The sequence below is a fragment of the Lipotes vexillifer genome, unplaced genomic scaffold (assembly GCF_000442215.2).
Source record: "Lipotes vexillifer unplaced genomic scaffold, Lipotes_vexillifer_v1.1 scaffold1134, whole genome shotgun sequence".
Lineage (NCBI taxonomy): Eukaryota > Metazoa > Chordata > Mammalia > Artiodactyla > Lipotidae > Lipotes > Lipotes vexillifer.
This window is the reverse complement of record NW_006772145.1, coordinates 363,996-382,761: the sequence shown is the minus strand read 5'-3', so window position 1 is coordinate 382,761 and position 18,766 is coordinate 363,996. Positions and strand designations below refer to the sequence as shown.

At 44.9% G+C, this 18,766-nt stretch overlaps 1 protein-coding gene across 1 annotated transcript in view; it reads right to left on the bottom strand.

Annotated features, from left to right (window-relative positions):
• Window positions 1-18,766, bottom strand: part of MYRIP (myosin VIIA and Rab interacting protein) — a 181,324-nt gene that overhangs the window by 7,892 nt on the left and 154,666 nt on the right. The window contains 2 exon segments of the mRNA XM_007447341.1: window positions 2,652-2,813; window positions 9,335-9,529. Coding sequence (XP_007447403.1) covers window positions 2,652-2,813; window positions 9,335-9,529 — 357 coding nt within the window.

Here is an 18,766-nt window from a genome sequence, read left to right as displayed (position 1 = left end):
ATGCCCACAGAGATGACCCTTCAGGACGCAGTGGATAGCATCCTTAGCACGCTGCCCGTGCATCATCCTGCAGTTGGCTTCAGCACCAGGCAATCCTGTCAGATTAGGTCAAATTCTAGGGTTGCTTTCACCTTGGAGTCCCAGAGGTTAACTCCAAGGTGAAAGCAACCCTAGAATCTGACCTAATCTAAGAACACAATTCAGCATATCTACCCTCCAGTGGGACCCTCCTACCATCCTGCAGGATACCCTCTGTGACATCTTCTGTGAGACTCTGCTTTGGACAAGAACAGATAACAAGGAATTAATCTTCCTTCTCTGGCAGCAACTGTAGGACAAGGAGAGTCTCCACGCTAATAAGGCTTCCCACATTGAAAAGAGCCGTAAAGATGATGGCAAGGTTGACAACCTCCCATGCAAAGTAAGGACTCTTATGCAAGTGGATATATACCTGAGGGCAGGACAAGCACATTTTTCAGGAAACCACACAGCACAGACTGGTGAAGAATTTGGGCTCTGAGGCCAGAAAGACTTAGGTTTAAAATCCTGGCTTCATCACTTTTTAGCTATTTGACTTCGGTTTAACCATTCTGAGCCTCCTTTTCTCCAGATATAAAAAGGGAAAAATAACAATAGCTACCTCATGGGGATGCTGAAAGGATTAAATACAATAATGAGTTCAAGGGTTAAGCCCAACTCCTGGCTCACAGTAAGACTCACTGAATATTAGGTATTATTAATGACATTATTATAATATTTAACAACGAATTATAAATTAATAGGCACATTCAAACACATGGAAAATGGACATTTTGGACTCCAGGATTTTCTGCCATAAAACATGGCTCCAATAATTTAAGCCTAGAAAAATTTGGAAGCGTGAATAACTAATTATCCAAAAAAACCCTCCCAAACACCCATAAACAATATTACTTTCTGCTAAACCATACAAGAAGTATTTGCTGCAAAATATACCCCCAGAAAACAAATGATTTGATTCTATTTCATATAACATTAACTGTAAATTGATTAAATGTTGAGTGGCATTTGTGGGAAATGATTTTTGAGGAGAGTTGCTCTTCAGCCATTCTTGCTGGTAATAAACAGTCAACAGGGCCATCTGTGATGAGACCATTCCTGGGCCATTCCTAGCACAGAACTGGTTCCCTCCCATTCTCAAGAGTGCTGAATGATATGAGCAGCTGTTGTGATTTTTGATTCTTTAAGATAAAAATATTTATTTAAAAAATAATTATCAGACTTCCCTGGTGGTGCAGTGGTTAGGAATCCGCCTGCCAATGCAGCGGACCCAGGTTCAAGCCCTGGTCCGGGAAGATCCCACATGCCACGGAGCAGCTAAGCCTGTGTGCTACAACTACTGAGCCTGTGCTCTAGAGCCCACGAGCCACAACTACTGAGCCTGTGCACCACAACTACTGAAGCCCACGTGCCTAGAGCCCATACTCCATGACAAGAGAAGCCACCTCAATGAGAAGCCCACGTACCGCAACAAAGTGTAGCCCCTTGCTGCAACTAGAGGAAGCCCGCGCATAGCAACAAAGGCCCAACACAGCCAAAAATAAATAAATAAACTTATAAAAAAAAATTATCTCCCAAAACTGTCATCTTCTCTATCCAGAGATGGTTTCAGTTGATCCCCATTCTCCAGAGGATGCAGTTTTAAGATGCAGGGTCTACAGAAATAGCAGTGAACCAGGGGTCTACACTGAACTTATGCTGCAGAGACCAGCATTTCTCATGGGTCCCTGAGTATGTATATGTCCATGGACCCCAGTTTGAGAATCAGTTACTTAGTCCACAGTCCATTTTGATCCAGAGTCAGAGGCCAAGAGAATATCCATGAAAATTGCAAACAAGCATCTTCAGAAAGTTATAGATAATATAGTAATTAGTTCTAAAACAGCCATATCTAAATCATGAAAAATATTGGTCTAAGAAATCTACACTTCGTTTTTCATTTATTTATTCATCTCATTTTTATTGAGGCCCAAACCTGTGTGAGGTGTTATGCTAGGCACTGGAGTTATTGTATTAAGCTAGATAGCTAGAGTCCTGTGCTCAAGGAGCTTTTAGTCTATCGTGGGGAAACCTGGCATTAAATAGGTAATCAACAGTGTGATGGGACTTCCCTGGTGGCGCAGTGGATAAGACTCCGCGCTCCCAGTGCAGGGGGCCGGGGTTCGATCCCTGGTCGGGCAACTAGATCCCACATGCATGCCGCAACTGAGAGTTCGCATGCCATAACTAAGGAGCCCACCTGCGGCAAGTAAGACGTGGCACAACCAAATAAATAGTTAAAAAAAAACCCGTGTGATAAAGGTTAGGGAAGGGTGATCTTGGGATGGAATGGGAACCTCTATAGCAAGGGTCGGAGAATTTGTCAAAGAGGAAAATGACATAGGTTTTAAAGAGATATATTATCAAGGTCATAATTTGGGGAGAGGAAGGCTGCACTTTAAAAAAAGGAGGCTTTGGTGGAATCCACCTGGAAGGACCATGCCCACGAAAAGTCTGCTGGAGGTAGCAGGAACTGATAGATATAAAGGCTTTGAAATGATTCTTTTGTAAGATGGGGTGCCCTCTCCTTTTGCCCAGTAGTTCTCCATCTAGGCAGAGAGGAGAGTTCTTACCTGGATCTCAGCATGGTGCACCCGGGCTGCTGCCGTGGCTACTTGGTCCTCCAGATCTGCCAGTTCAGTCTCATCAGTGCCACTGTGGATGCAGCGGGCAGCATCCTCTAGCTCACTCAGCTGGCCTTCAAGTCCATACACGGTACCTGCCGCCAGGTACACCTATAGGGGAGGCATGGGCTTTGAGCTCAGGTCTGTGGACCCAGGACTGGTGCGGCCCCTTCAGGGGATGCCATAATTCAGGGGAGTGAGAGAGAACTAGACTCAACATTGGGAGAAAGAGACAGGGAGCCCCCCATTTATAAACATTCTTCACACTTAAGTGGTGGTAGCATAAGGTCTTGCCACCCCCTCACTGTCAACCACACCTCCTCTTCCCCCAACCTTTCCTGCAAAAAGAAAGTAGTTTGTAAATTTTAAAAATACCATAAAATAGTACAGGAATACATGACATCAGCTACATAAATTGTGAATTTGTCCAGGGACTATAACAACCACAATATCAAGATAGAGGAAACAAAGGGAAAAACTCATGATGTAGTTTTTCCAATAAAAATTTTGGTTGGCATTAGTAATTTGGAAAAATTCAGAAAACATGAAAGAGGTGAAATTAATTTAAAATGATTACAAATTTTGCGTGAATTATCTCTGATTAAGTACCGTGAAGTTGCTTGAAACAGGTTAAGGGAATGAAAATGAACCTGAAGTATGTAGCAGGAAAATACCTCATTTTTTAGAAAATAGTGTGATGTTGAGAAGCATATAAAATCTATGACCAGTTAAGACAGTTTTTTGAGAGCTCCTGAAGATTAAAGAGAAAATAAGATAAAAAGTAATTTGAGGGAAAATTAAAGGAAGTTACTTTGGCTTACGAGTTTATAAGGTGATTCTCATAAAAGTGGGCAAACAGAAAGTAAAATCGTTGGAATAATTCAGGCTGAGGACAGGGTGAGTGAAACAAATGGTCCTTCAGCCTAATTAATAACATGATGAAACAGTGGACAACACAGGGAACTAAATGTATCTAGAGAAGGTAATTACTTAAACAGGTTCATGTGGTTTAAACAATGTATATAAAAGCTCTAAACATGTAATCACAGCCATTTAGAGTTGACTTGAATGATATGCACGGTCACTCCTTTAACAGTTCCTTTAACTTGAGTTAAAAATATAACAGAGTTAGGCAAGCCAAGAGCAGTGCACACAGATGATGCATGGTCATTTGCACTGAGCAATGCTGAGTGTTGGTGAGGAGGGCAAAGAATCCTGAGATGCTCCAACTCGGTCAATTCCTTGGCATGATTCATGCATCTGCATGAAAACTGGCAATTTTACAAAACATTTCAGAGTGGAGCAAAGGCAGGTGCAGGTTTGATGAGAGCAAATTTGACTGTGCATCACCAGGCACAATTAGCTGTGGGAGCTTCCAGCAGTGACTGACATAGCGGACATCAAGTTGGGTGATTCATTGGTCATACAGGGGTCATGAGTCAAATGTCTGCTGGTAACTAACTGCCTTATTTCACTTTGCCCTTAGTTTTATACTTCTTTGTCATATGCAAGTATTAGAGAACTTCTGTTTCTAAAAGATCTTCACAGTTTAATATAGCTATTTATTCCTTATCTTCAAAACAAGAAACACTTTATCGTTTGTCACATTGAAGGAAATGGTGAATAATTCAAAGCTATTCGAGTGGAGAAATCATTCAAACTTTGTCTCCCAAAAGTTGTGAGGTTGAGAAACTTATCTTCAGAGGGGAAGAAAAATTGAAGAGAGAGAGAGAGAGGAAAACAGAATAAGAGGAGAAGGGGAGGAGGAGGTGGGAAAGGAAAGGGAGGAGGGGGAGGAGGAGGAAGAGATCAGAGCGATGGCCACCACAGTCTGAGTTTGGACATTACACTTTTGGTACCCACAGCAAAAAAAGGGGAATTCATTTTGATAAGATAATTAAAAACATAAACTTCTAGCTTTGCACAATGAAACTAAATTTGGAATTTAAATGAAATGAATAACTTAAGTGTGGCAATGGTTAAACATGACCTGACATATCTTTGGTCTCAGGACCTTGATATTTCCAGAAACGTGCAGAACTCAACATCGTCATACCCTATGGTTGTATCAACTTAATAGCACCTTGTTGTTTTGTCACCGGCATGGTCATCCAGTAACGTTCCTTACTTTCTCTGCCAAGACAAAGCAATGTGAAATCGCTCCAAGTTCTCAGCAAGGCCAGAATGTTCATCTTTTACTCTGTGTTCCCTAAAAGCCTGCTTTCCTGGCACTAGGGGGATATGGAGGTTCAGTGGTTTGGCACTGACACCTGCTCAACAGGAACTTACAAGCAAGGTTATGGCACCTAAAGGATTAGAGGATGATGACAATGGTGATGATGGTGATGATGATCATGACAGGTATTTACTGAGCCAGAGGGCTGGTGCCAGATTTCATGCCTTTATCCACCCTGCCCTACGATGCTGTGATACTTAATCTCGACTGGAATATTTCGACGATTTATATTTCAAACGTTGGCATAAAGGTACTAGAGTTACTGTGGTTATAGATGGCCATAATATTGGCTCTGTGGCTGGGCTGAAATAACAAAAATTAACATGCCATATAATGAAATTGTTATTCTAGTCTTAAAAATAACCCATTTGAAAAACATAACCTGGAGATGCTTGCTTAATTAAGGTCCACTTTTGGCGAGAGGTATGGTTACCATGTCTGAGTAATCTATGTCCTCTCCAAACTCTAGTCACTGATGCCTGTGACCCCACTGACTGGCTCCTGGTTCAACAAGCCTTTCTCAAAGTGGTTCAAGGGATGAGAATAGGTTTTTCAAAGGAAGGACTTTATGGTCAAAGCCCTTAGAATAAAGAACGTTAAACAGATTTCTTTATTGCAGGACTTCTCAGGGTCTTTAATGTGCTAAGATGTATCTCAGTTTTCCTAGAAAGAGTATATGGGTTTCTCAAGCTTATTTGTTCTTGGAGCATCTTGTTGGACTTGGCGTCCATGACATATACTTTAGGGGACTAAGGTTAGACAGTAACAGATAGTATTTCTTTTCTTGTTCTCTGAGAGCAGAGAGCCATGACCACTTCTAGAAGTTCTACCTCTCCTGTGCTATGGGGGTTGTACAAGGGCTTTGAGAAGGAAGATCAACCTCCTCTGCCTGATCTTGGATTCTGGGCCAGAGCTGGTTCCCCCCTTGGCCATCCCACCGTGCCTGCTGCCACTGGTTGTATACTACAACGTATTTGGGGTTGCCGGAGTTATAAGGCAGAAGTAAAAGGGAAGTTGAGACTATTCCTCCATTGGCTCTGTGGCTGGGCATTACGGGGTACCCCAGGTGGTCTCTGTCATTTAGGAAAGATAAGAATGAGGAAGGTCCTTAGATGGGGGTGGGAGGGTGAGGGAGCCGACTCACCCCTACCACTCACAACCCTGCATAAATCCACAAGGTGGCCCTGGTGGGCCCCTACCATTCACACCACAGGTCTGAAAATGGTCATACTTGTTGTTCTCTGTTGATCCCTAGATGCATTTTCCATTCTGTTCTGCTCTCCTCTGTTCTCTGTGACGCTAACCTATACAAACTTTACCACCAAGGCTCCCTTGCTGGTTGGGATGGGTTTGGCCAATGGGAAGCACCAGCAGGAGATCAAAGGCAGGAGGAGAAAGAAGTAAGAGCCTTTTCCCCCCTGCTTTTTCCCTTCCTGGATTCCACGGCGACAGCTCCCGCTAGGGGGCGCTCTTCCAGGTTCCAGTTCTCCCTGGGCTATACTGCGTGCGGGTGGTGACCACTTCCTCCTACTGCTACTCTGTGGGCACTACAGCACCCCTTATCCTTGCCCACACCTGAGTCAATACTCCCTTCCTGAAACTTTCCTCTCCCAGACAGACCCCCTAACAGGTACAGTAGAACCCTGTGCTTCAGAGCTCCCCAGGCATTCAGTCTAAGAAACTGAGCCCCCACTGTGCGTTCAGGGGAGGCTGGCACTGGTCAGAGGTTTCTCCCACCTTTAGGGGAGACAGAGCTGATTTCACAGCCAGGCAGCAGGTGAGAAGTGTCAAAGCTAAGAGACTAAGGAAATTCTAAAATCCCCATGCCCTACCCTAATTAAGTGGATTAACAAGGCAGTTTATGAAAACAGGAGATTAGACATATGAATGTGATATTTTTTGTTTTATCTTACGTAGCTCTGAAATCTTCATAAGACTTCTTAGAGATGAATATTCTCTTGCAAATGAGGATGTTCTCTTTTATCTCAGCGGCTTGGTCTGCAGAAGCCAGTGTTCAGAGGGCAGACTAAGTGTTGCCATTTCTATTTCTGCCATTCCCTGGGCTCCTCAGCACAAAGGAGAAAGGCAGAGGAGCAGGCACGCTCTTCAGAACATAGACAAAAGCCCTGGTTTAATTAAATCAGCTGCACCCAGAGGCCAGTTTAAGAATCAGCCCTGCCCTTCTCCTGCTGCTCAGCTGAATTCCATCCTGGAAACAGCAGAGCAAGCAACCTGCCTATGGCTCTGTGATCTGGTGAACTAAAGAGATTTTAAAAAAAGTCATCCCTTCTGTGACTCAAAGACCCACAGAATTCAAAGGAACAAAGATGGAATCTCTTCGGAGGTGAAATTTGAAAAGCTGGTTGGGGTAGGGAAGGAGGTGGAAGTAGGCAGTTAACTCTATGAGAACAGGAGAAGCATCTTAGAGGGGCTGGACAGGGAGCAGGAAGTTGTAATCCCCAGCTTTTCCACTGCTGGTGTTTCTGACGTCTTGAATCAGTGGCTAAGTAGATGTGTTTCGCACTCAAAGTGTTAATGAACCCACAAAAAGAAACATGATGTACAATAAAAGGATCTTACAAAATGAAAACTCTGCCAAGGCCATTGTATTTTTCAATAAACTCCTTAGAGGGGAAAAAAAGGCATGCTGTCTTTGCTTTCAGTGTGCTGACCTTTGTCATTTAAATCTAGATTATTTCATGCATTGTAAGTTTTTTTGATACCATACTTCGTAAAAAGAAAAAAATGCCTCCCTTTCCTGGTGAACCATATTTTTATTTTAGTCTTTTCAATTCTGTGTGTGCAGGATTAGGGCCATTTTAGGACTATCAGCAACTGAAAGAATTGTATTATAGGCATTTTTAAAGAACAGAGACCTGCACATTAGAAGTAAAACATTTCTTTTAAAAAAGGATTTTATTCATCTGATGTAATCATATATCAGATAAACATTCCTTGCACACCTCCTCTGTGTCAGGCTCAGGGCCAAGGCCTAGGGCTATAGACAGGAAAGGCAGCAGGTCCTGTTCTATAGGAATTTATATATCCGGTTTCCAACTTGGGCAAGACCGTGCCCTACTCTTCCCCCATGCTCCCACTAATACTTGGCAATGTCTTGAGACATTTTTGATTGTCAAATCTAGGAGGGTGCAGCTTCTAGCATCTAGTGGGTAGAGACCAGGGATGCTGCTAAACATCCTACAATGTACAGGACAGGCCCCGCAACAAAGAATTATCTAACCCAAAATGTCAATGGTGCTGATCTAATAGGAGGTATATGAGTGAACAGAAAGGGCAACAAAGTGAGGCAGACATATGCTTAGGCTTTACGGGAATCCAAAGGGGGAGAGAGTCTTCTACTTTCAAAGTGAAACTAATATTGGCATTTTTTTTTTTTTTTTTTTTAACCTTGAGTCATTTTGATTTGTTGTTGTTTCAACTTCTGGCAAAAAATCTCTCTGATAACATTTCCCGGTTTCTGAGAACACCATTCATTAGACCATCTCCAAATTAGGGTTGATTCTACTGGGTCTGGAAAGATGGAATCACCTGACTGGATTTGACATCGGGACTATGCCAACTGGTGATGGTAACGATGGCCTGAGTGGCTAATGTCCAGATTTCTCTGTGTCACCCCTCGTTTGCATTGTTCGAAAATTCTCATCGGACCTTTACTGAAGTCTTAAAAATGATTGTAGGTGTTTTTATGTAAGAATCTATTACATTCTTTCTTTCCTCACCAGTTGGAAGGACAGAAAAACCATTACGAGCAGACATATCTGTGAAGCAGGGCAGAGAAATTCTGTAGTAACCTAAGTTCTGTTGGCAACCACTGTTATTCTCTGTAGTGGCACTGGCAATGCTTCACCTGGATCCCCACAGATCCCTTATATAGTTTCTGCATACTCCCCTCCCCGCTCCCAAGCTGCAGTGTGCCTTTGTTTCCAACAGCTCAGATCTATGCAAAAACGGCATTTGAGCTACTGTAGACACTTTGCCTGCATTCAGAGAGACTGAGGTGCCCACTGGCTGTAGGAAGGGCCAGTTCCTTTGCCTTAGGTCAGGATAACTCTGAGATGCAACTTACACCCCAGAGTTGCCTGCGGGATCGGGCTGAAGCTACTTTTTGTCTAAGATCATAGCTTTGCTTGACTTCTTCCCTCTCCCCACTCCCTTACCTGTCTCCCCTGGGAGCATTTCCCTAATAAATCACTTGCACAGAAATCTTCATCTTGGGGTCTGCTTCTGGGGAACCCAGTCTAAGACCCTTCTGAGAATATATTTGCTATGATGGTAGTATATTTGTGTCCTTGCCCTCTTTGTGAAGAGTTACAACATCATCAGCTTCTCCTTTGGACATGTGTGCCCTAGGCAGAGCACACCCACACTGTCTTACATTTTCTTCCAGGGAAGTCAGCTGCTCATCCAGTCTCACTTGGTCTGTTCCAAGAGGAAACGTCCCTTTCTCTCTGTCAGGAGGGACAGGTGGGAACTCCCAGGGCCCTGTAGACTCTGCTATCAACTCCTCCGTGGCGTTGATGACTTTCAGGACTTCTGTGGAGATGTTGCAGAGAGAAACAGCAGAATACTTCTGTTTGGTCCAATAACAGAAGGGGACAGAAGATAAGAACAACATTAACAACGACATGGAAATTCTACATTATCATGGTGCTCATCATGAGATCGATTCTGTTTCATAACACACACAAACATCAATGTGCCAAAGGAATGAGACACTAAAAAAATCTACCCAGTCTGAGGGGACCGAGAGGAGGCCTGATGTAACTTGGCTTAGCTTCTGTGACTCACAATGAATTATTTCAGATATTTAGGGAGAGAGGAAGGAGAGCTCAAGTGGAAGCTACTAGGTCCTCTGCCCACTGCTGATAGTTTCATATTCATTCCCTCGTTTGTTAGATGATATTCTCTTTCCTCAACAGAGCTTCAGTCACAGACTCTGTCAAACTACATTCACGATGTGGTCCAGTGGGTAGCTTTATGGATGAAGAGTTAGGAGACCTGGGCTCTAGATCTAGCTGTAACTTCATCTAGATATGGGACCTTGGCCAGGCTACTTCCCATTTCTGGAGCTCAGTTTTGTCATCTATACATTGAGAGGATTGGAAAGAGTTTCTCTGCAGTCTCTGGTAGCTACTGTGTTTTTAGCTCACCCACATCTATTCTCAAGCCCATTCTTCCTTATCTTCCCCCACCATTAAGGCTGAACAGAAAATACACTGCATTTCCCAGCCTCTCCTGCAGCCAGGGGCAGTCATGTGACATCGTTCTGACCAGTGAGCCTGAAGGGAATGTCTGTTGAGGGGTTTCTAGCAAAGCTTTTGTTTTCCTAATCAGGTGAATAGATGCAGCTGATGCTCTCCTGCCCCCACTTCTCTCTGCCTTGATCATAGGTCTGCGGTTAAGAAGCCAACAAAAGTGAGGATGATACCAAAATGCTGGGTCAGGTGGATCAGAAAGACTGAAAGAGCCTGAGCCCACATAGCACTGGATCAGCTGAACTGCCTCTGAACACCTTGATACATGTGTGCAAAATAAGTCCCTACCTGTTGGAGCCCCTACTGGCTGGATTTTCTGTTATTTGTGGTTGAATATATTTCTGATACAAGTCACTTCCAGTTTTTATATTCATGGCTCAAAATTACAGTCAGTCCAGATCTGGGCCAAGGTCTTTAAATGGAGCAGAGGTACTTCAGCCACAAAGAATTATCTGCATCTTTGAGTTCATCTGAACATATAGCACCAAGAAGTAAGCAGGAGATCAATGTTGCTTGGCACCAATGGTGTCCATCTACAATCAATTTTACTTAGCCCGTCACCGGGTTTGTAAGCTGGAAGTCAAATATTGCCCGTGGGCATTTTTTTAACCAGTAAAGTGTTTCAAGAAAGCCTGGAATTTTAATGCCTTTGGTACCTCCCAAGGTATCTATCTGATTCATATATTCTGGCCAAAATTTATTAATAATAGCTCTGACTTGGTTTGCAAAGTTTGTTTTCCCAAGTAAATTCTACTGCAGGTTTTATCTCACTAGAGGAAGTTTTCAGTGGCCCTGCAGCTTCACTATGGAATCAGAGTGTTTAAGTGACGAGTCTGTGGCTGAGTCCACAGTCTAGAAGCTGGCTCTGGGCTCTGGTATATGGTCTCATCCTAGGGTCTCATCCAGGCACCTGTCAACCATCCTAGGGTTAGGGCACGTGTGCTCAGAGGGCTCCTCTGCAGCCTGTCTGTTTCACAGTAGCTGCTTGACTCACCCAAGAGTTATGCTTCTTTTGGTTCAAGGGAGTTTGCTACGTACCAAAAAAATGGGTCTGGGTTATCAGGAAAATAAGATGGAGGAAGGTGATGCAGACCCACCAGAATAAGGGAAGTGTCCGAGGGAGAGCCAAGCCAACTCTTTACCTTAGGAAAAACTTGCAGAGGCTGTCCGCCATTATCTAGAATCCTGTAACTCGATGTGGCCGGTTTGGGAGATGAATTGGACTCAGAATGTTTTCGGCAAGAAATAGCTGCCACTGTTTGCTTAAGTCCATTTTAGAAAAGGCAACATTGTATGTATGAAATCAGGTTTGGTACCCTTCTCTTAGTAAATAAAGCTTGTACTTAGAAAGTTTGCCCTTTGTTTGATAGAAGAGGTGCCTTTGTACATCTTTTGACTAAGGGATTCAGGAAAAACGGTTAGACCACAGCACGATGGAAGGGCAAATGTTAATATTTACACACATCTCCAATTGGTCCAGGGTCATTAAGGGGCCAGTGTTATTAATGGGAAGGACTTCAGAGGTGCTTAAACAGAAAGAGTTATCTGCGTCTTGACCCCAACTGAACATACAATATCAAAGCGATAAGCTGGACATCAATGTTGCTTGGCAGTCATTGTTCCTTTCCGTCCAGAAATAGCCTTGTTTATTCAATCATAGGAGTTGCCAGCTGGAAGCCAAATATTGCCTAGAGGCATGATTTTTTGACAAGAATGCCTTCTGTGAGATAAGCACTTCCCAGTTCTCTGCAGTCCCCACCATTCATTCTATTGCATACATATCTTACTGGTGTGCAGGCTCTGCTCCAGGTGCTGGGATAAGCAGTGAACAGTGGATGAAGTCCCTGCCCTCAGAGTGTGCCTTTAGCTCTACTCCAGCCACTTGACACGGTGACATACTTTCCTGACCCCTGAAGGTGTTTGCACTTGTCATTAAGTGAGAGTGAGCAGTCCCCAGCAGCTGGTCTGTGGAGAGCAGCACAGCTTCACTTGGGAGGTCTGTGGTCCCCTTCAGAAGGGAACCAGCTTCCAGCTGGGGAAGTGACTGAAAAAAATTATATGGAAACTGCACAAGATCTCTCTGGTTGGTTGGTGTCCCAGTTCTGCCCTCCATTGTGAAACACAAACTGGAACCCACAAACACTTGCAGGGAATTAATCCCACCTCTAGGAAATCGGGTGGTTCTTGCATGTTCTCCAGGAGTATTGCGGGCTTGCTTGGATGTGAGCGTGGGAGTGGACAGGGCACCTGCTGGAAGTGAAGATAACTGGCATTTAATTAGCTGTGTGACAGGAGCAGGGCACCCAACCTCCTCCTTCCTTAGCTTACTCACTAGGCCAGTAAGCGATTAGGTTTGTCACAGGGTTAACACCAACTTGTTATGTAAATGTCCTGTTCCCTGCCCAGTCTAGATTTAAAAGTAGAAAGTACCTTCTACAATTGTGTGAAATAAAGCTATATTTAGCACCAGACAGGGTTTTGTTCAGATAAAAAGCTGGTGAGGATTCAGAGGTGCTGGCAGGGAGCCCTGTGTGTGGGAGAAATGAAAATCTATAGGAGCCTTCCTGCTTTATTGCTCACAGCTCCAGAGACCTGAGCTGAATGGCACAAACAAGGCACGATTCCAGAGCCAGAAAGAGCTCTCTATGACGGCAGCCGACGTTACTCCAGACGTTAATTATAAGATGGATCAAGTGTGACAGGTCCATGGTATCAAATAAGGGAGATGTGAAAGTGTGAAGAAAATCAGCTGACAGAATAGGGGCTGTTGCAGAACAGGAAGGTTGGCCTCAAAGACACTCGTGGCCAAGGGCCCCATGGATGATGGAATGAAAATGGCCAGTGGACTCATGCAGTAACCAAATTCAACCTTCTAGTGATCAAAGAAACACAAATTAAACAACAAATTTATTAAGTGCCGGGTACATGCATGACTCCCTTTCAAAATGCCCAGCATAGCCAGTATGGCTTCTCCAGGGTGGAGGAGGAGCTTTCAGCTGTTGATATGCCCCGGGGATGTATTTGCTCTGGCACACTGATGCTCCTTGACCTCCCAACCACGCATGGTCACCACTGAGAGCCTGAGTGTCCTCCTCTAGAGCCCGGTCTGTGTCACATCCCCTTGTGGAACATCAGATCTATTATGTCAACTTTACAATCACCGGGCTGGAACCAAGAGTCCACGCTCAGGGTACAGAAGGTAATGAGAAACCTCCAGTGTTTCCTCCATCGCTCAGCAGTGCGGCAGAGAAACAAGCGTCAACCTCAACAAAGACTCAGCTTCCTGCCAGACTGTGACCAACAGCAGGACCAATGCTGACCTTTAAGGAGGTGATGTACCACTCCGAGGTGGGGGCCTGCCACAGTGGCCATGTCAGTGGACCTGAGAAAGAAGACCAGGACCCACGTCAAAATCCCACCTGTATCTTTTCTCTTCTTTCTAGGGACTGCAGGGCAGAGCAGACTCCTTTACTTTTTGTCTCACTACCCACAAACTTGAGCCCAAGCAATCTCTCCATCCTGTAGCCATGCCCTTTCTCTTCCTATAAAAACATGTTGCTAGAAACAAATTCTTCCTCCATTTACTCTTCCTTATAAACTGTTTTCCAAAGACATGCAGCATGCAAAGTGTTGCCAGGGGGAGATTCTGAGTCTCTAGAATTCGAAAGAAGAAAATATTTCCATCCTAAACACTAGATATACCTGCTTATTTGCAGTCCTCGCAAATTCTCCTGATAATTTTCCAGTGTCATCGTTCATTTCAAAGCTTTGTGTTGGACAAAGAAATGCAAACTCATTTCAAGCTGGAATAAGTGGGACTGCTGCTTACCAGAATGGCTCAAACTTGTGAACATGTGAGTAGCAGGGTCTCATTAGCTGCCTGGCTTAATAGGAAGAGAACACGGTGGAATAACAGAGGCCTGATCCCAGACCCCTCTCTACCCTTGGGCATGTGCGTGCACATGTGTCTGCCAGTCTCAGCAGCGCCAAAACGGATTCAGTATCTGGCTGTGTGTGATGAACTGGGGCTGTGACAGAGGCCTGGGGTATCTATTTATGTGACTTGATATAAGTCTTGATATGACAGAACCTGATACAATGTGGGATAAAAGCTTTGAGGATTAAATGATGTGTCCAGGTTTCTGGGGCAGAAGAGGGAATTTCCCAGTTCCACCTCTGGGGATTGTTCTGACACCTATAATAAGACCTAAACAGATAGAAGCTGAAAGGACATTGACATTAGGGTTTTTGTGAGATTTAGAAGCAGGCAGTATGCTTTGAGGTCCATGGGTCAATCTATGAAGCAGGGAGGGCAGTGGCGAGGGGACTGCCACATCAGCAGGGTCTTGCAAAGGGCCTCCTTACCCATTGGGCTCAGCAGGCGTGGAGGCTAGGGCCCACCATTCTTTTAGGGGGTCCATGAAAATGGCTTAATTTCTTTTAAAATCATAAGGAAAAATGAACTATTAGTTCCAGGCACACGTTTTAATACACAATATTAATCTTTATACCAACACAATTGTAAAATATGATTTTAGATGGTTTTTTGTGGAGGAAAGGGTCCACAAAGGCAAAAGTGCTTGGGCCCACAAGTCATAAACTGGCCCTGGTCTTGCTGATCTGGAGCCTCTATGGAGAAGGCACCTGGGCAGGGCTGGTTCCTAGGGTGGATCTGGGCAGCAGCAGCAGCCTGGTGAAAGCCCTGAGCAGGCCACTATAAGAGGGCTGACTGTGAACATGTGGGAGATCTTTCCCCTAGATTCCCCCAAATAATGGAGGGAGACAGTGGGGGTGGGTGGATGCTCCGGTCTTGTGGTTTCCTAGTGGGGACGGATGCTAAGGTGACCTCCTCATTGTACACACCAGATCATGAGGCTTGGGAAATTCAGGTTACTCTGTGTAGATTTGGGGGAAATAACTTAATCTCTCTGAGCCTCAGCTATGAACCATCTAGCTCAAGGGGGTTTTGAGAAGATGAAATTAGTCAGCATATGCCAAGTGTCCACAGTGTTTGGGTCCAGAGCTGTCCACCTGTCCTCAAAACTCTCCCACCTGCCCTACTGGCTCAAGATGGGCACATTACTGGTGATGGCCAGTAGCTTAGACACCTTTTATTATGTACTGTGTTCTTTTTTTTTTTTTTTTTTTCCTTTTTGGCTGTGTTGGGTCTTGGTTGCTGCGTGCAGTCTTTCTCTAGTTACGGCGAGCGGGGGCTACTCTTTGTTGTGGTGCACAGGCTTCTCATTGCGGTGGCTTCTCTTGTTGCGGAGCGTGGGCTCTAGGGGGCACGGGCTTCAGTAGTTGCAGCGTGTGGGCTCCGTAGCTATGGCTAGCATGAGCTCAGTTGCTCCGCAGCATGTGGGGTCTTCCTGGACCAGGGATCGAACCTGTGTCCCCTGCGTTGGCAGGTGGATTCTTAACCACTGCACCACCAGGGAAGTCCTGTACTGTGTTCTTGAAACAACTTTCCTTGACTACTTGGTGTTTTGAAGGATGCTTTTTACTATTTTTTAACCAAAAAAAAAAAAAAGTTGAACTTTGCTGCTCTTTCCGTTTTTTTCTCTTGCTAAGTAAGAATATAAAAAAAAAAAAAAAAAAGCCACCATGGTCTACTACTGTCTGGCTTCACCATAATTTCATAAAGAAGGGACACCTTAACACCAAAAATGGAAGACACAATATCAGAATACAGAATGGTTTGTCCTGAGAAATGACAGTAAACAACCTGGCACTGACATTCAAGACACACACGCATGCACGCGCGCACGCAGGACCCTCCATTTCCCAGTAGGGAGCATACTGAACCATATGTACTGATAGGCAATAAAAATAAGGTATGTCATTGCCTAGCTGGGCAACCGAACAAGCCAGGCCCTCAAACATCATCTACTATTTCCCATCATCACTAATTTAATTCAAGCCTTCAGGAAGCATCTACTCTATGCCCAGCACTGCACTGGGCCCTGCAGGGGATGCAGAGTGAGTAAGCCTGGGTCCCTGTCCTCAGAGAGCAGAGACAGGGGAAGGGAAGGAAGACCCAGTAGCAGAAAACAGGTCCTACCCTGCACTGGGAGCCACAGGCTGTGGGCCTGCAGAGGGGCAAGCAGGTTCCGTTAATGTGTGACCTTGGGGTCAGTCTGGAAGCAAAGGAAACAGAAAGAACTTTAACAGAGTCTTCTAAAAACATGTTGGCTCCCATGCAGGAATTACAGGCAGAGGAGAAAAGTCTTTCAATGTTTAAGTTGCGTAAAATGGTACGGGGCCTCACCTTCTCTCCTGGGACACCTTGCTCCTGAGAGAGCCCTTTAGGGAGGAAGAGATGAAGGAAGGAAGCCAGCTCAGTGTTAATGTGTGTCCTTCCTGTGCCGGGTCTGACCCCAGGCTTCTCGTGATTTCGTGTAACCCTCATCGCAACCTGACGTGGTGGCTGTTTTCATCCCATCTTGAGAGACGAAGAAACTGTGGCTCAAGGAAGAAGATGCACAGCTGAGATTTGAACCCAGAGACTTTGGTCTTCAAGGTCCACGCTCCTTCCCACCTGCCACATCACCTCCTCCACCTGCATAATTCCTGGGACCCAGTGGACTGCAGAAAGTGATGGAAGAACAGAATCTAACTGAATAATCAGATCCATGAACAACAGATCAGCGAGAGAAGGGCCTGTAGCCTCCACCAAGTGACATCAATCAGAACAAGCTCGTTGATTTGTACACCAATGACCAAGCTACACAACAGAGCTTGAGATCTCCCAAGCGACCAGCTCCTGTTCTGAGCCTTACTGAGCCTACCTGAGATGGAGCCACCAAAAACAATCAGAGTGAACAAGAATGTGGTCTCTGAGGAAATCTGATCTAAGTGTGATCCAGACTTCACAGCCCGCTCATTACTTTTCTGTCCCACATTACAGATGCTGCCTTGGCTTTATGAAATGCTTCTATCAAACCGCCAGAGCAAGCAAGGAAATTTGTCCAAATGCCCTGATTTCATGTATTTTTTTCCTTCTCAAAGGAAAGAAAAGAAACTCCATATGTCCTCCTAAATAGTTGACAGAAATCTGCTAGAAAAATTCAATGCAAATATGTTTCAGTTCTCACGAAACATAAGGCGCTCCGGCGAAGCCTCTACAACCCGTCAAAATACATTCTCCACGAACAGACTCACATCCCCAGCGACTGACTTGAAAGAAGGTGGCACAGAATTGTGGAAAGAAATTGGAGTATGAACCTAATAAATTAGCCTATGTAATAAATTGAAACATGAAATGTAATGGAGATCAGAGAATGGACTTCTAGGAATGTTTGGGTTCTTAAATCATTTAGATTTTGATGGTCAAAGCCACCTATGAAAAAACTAAGATTTTTAAAAATTGTGATAATTGAAATGAATTTAAAAAACAATTTATTTCATTTATTTTATTTTTGGCTGAGTTGGGTCTTCGTTGCTGCATGCGGGCTTTCTCTAGTTGCGGTGAGCAGGGGCTACTCTTCGTTGAGGTGCGCAGGCTTCTCATTGTGGTGGCTTCTCTTGTTGCGGAGCATGGGCTCTAGGGGGCATGGGCTTCAGTAGTTGCGGTGCATGGGCTCAGTAGTTGTGGCGCACGGGCTCAATTGCTCCGCAGCATGTGGGATCTTCCCAGACCGGGGATTGAACCCATGTCCCCTGCATTGGCAGGCGGATTCTTAACCACTGCGCCACCAGGGAAGCCCAAAATGAATTTTTTAAAATGTGCTATTTGCACATTTAGTTTAGTTCCAGAATTAAACCCACTGGTCTGTATGTTTCCCCATGGTCATTTTCTTTCCCTTCCTTGGTGGAGTCCCTGTTGTTTGATGTAGGCATCTGAGCAAGGCCACTCCAGGACCTGGTGATGGTGAGAGAGGAGGGGAATGCTGGGGCCACTGCCTTTGACCATACCCGCCCGGGCAGGTGTAGGGCAGGCAGGACTTCCTGTCCTGGCAGAGGAGGTGATCATGGTTGTCAGTCTCTTTTGCTTAGCATACTGGCTGTTCCTCAGAAAATTATTTCCTGATACTCACTGGACACACTTCCCCACTTGTTGGTGGTAACCAGGGCTCTGCCAGGGCACGTGCTCAGCTCTGTAGTAGCCCAGTGACACAGGAAACCACCTTCCACGTTCACTTGGAAGGGAGGTGGCACATGGCAACCAGGGTGATCTTGATAAATGTAAGGTCCTCCTTGTTATGTCTCTGCTGAAACCTTTCCAGGTGCTTCCTATCTCACACAGAATAGAAGCCAAAGTTCTCTGCATGGCCCACACCGCTGGCTTGCTCTGGCCCCTCCCTCTCTCACTTCTCCAAGCAGTCTCCCCTTGGCCACGTTGCCCCAGCTACCCTAGCTCTTTAAGCCGTTCCTTGAACTTGTCAAGGTCATTTCCACCTTAAGGCCTTGCATGTTTTTCTCGTCCTGGAAAGCCCTTCCTTTAGATCTTTGCCTGACTTTTCCCTTTGTGTCTTTCGGGTTTCAGTGGAAAACAGAGTTGGTCAGAAAAGTCTGGACCATCCATGACTCATACTCCTTCCAACTCCATCCGT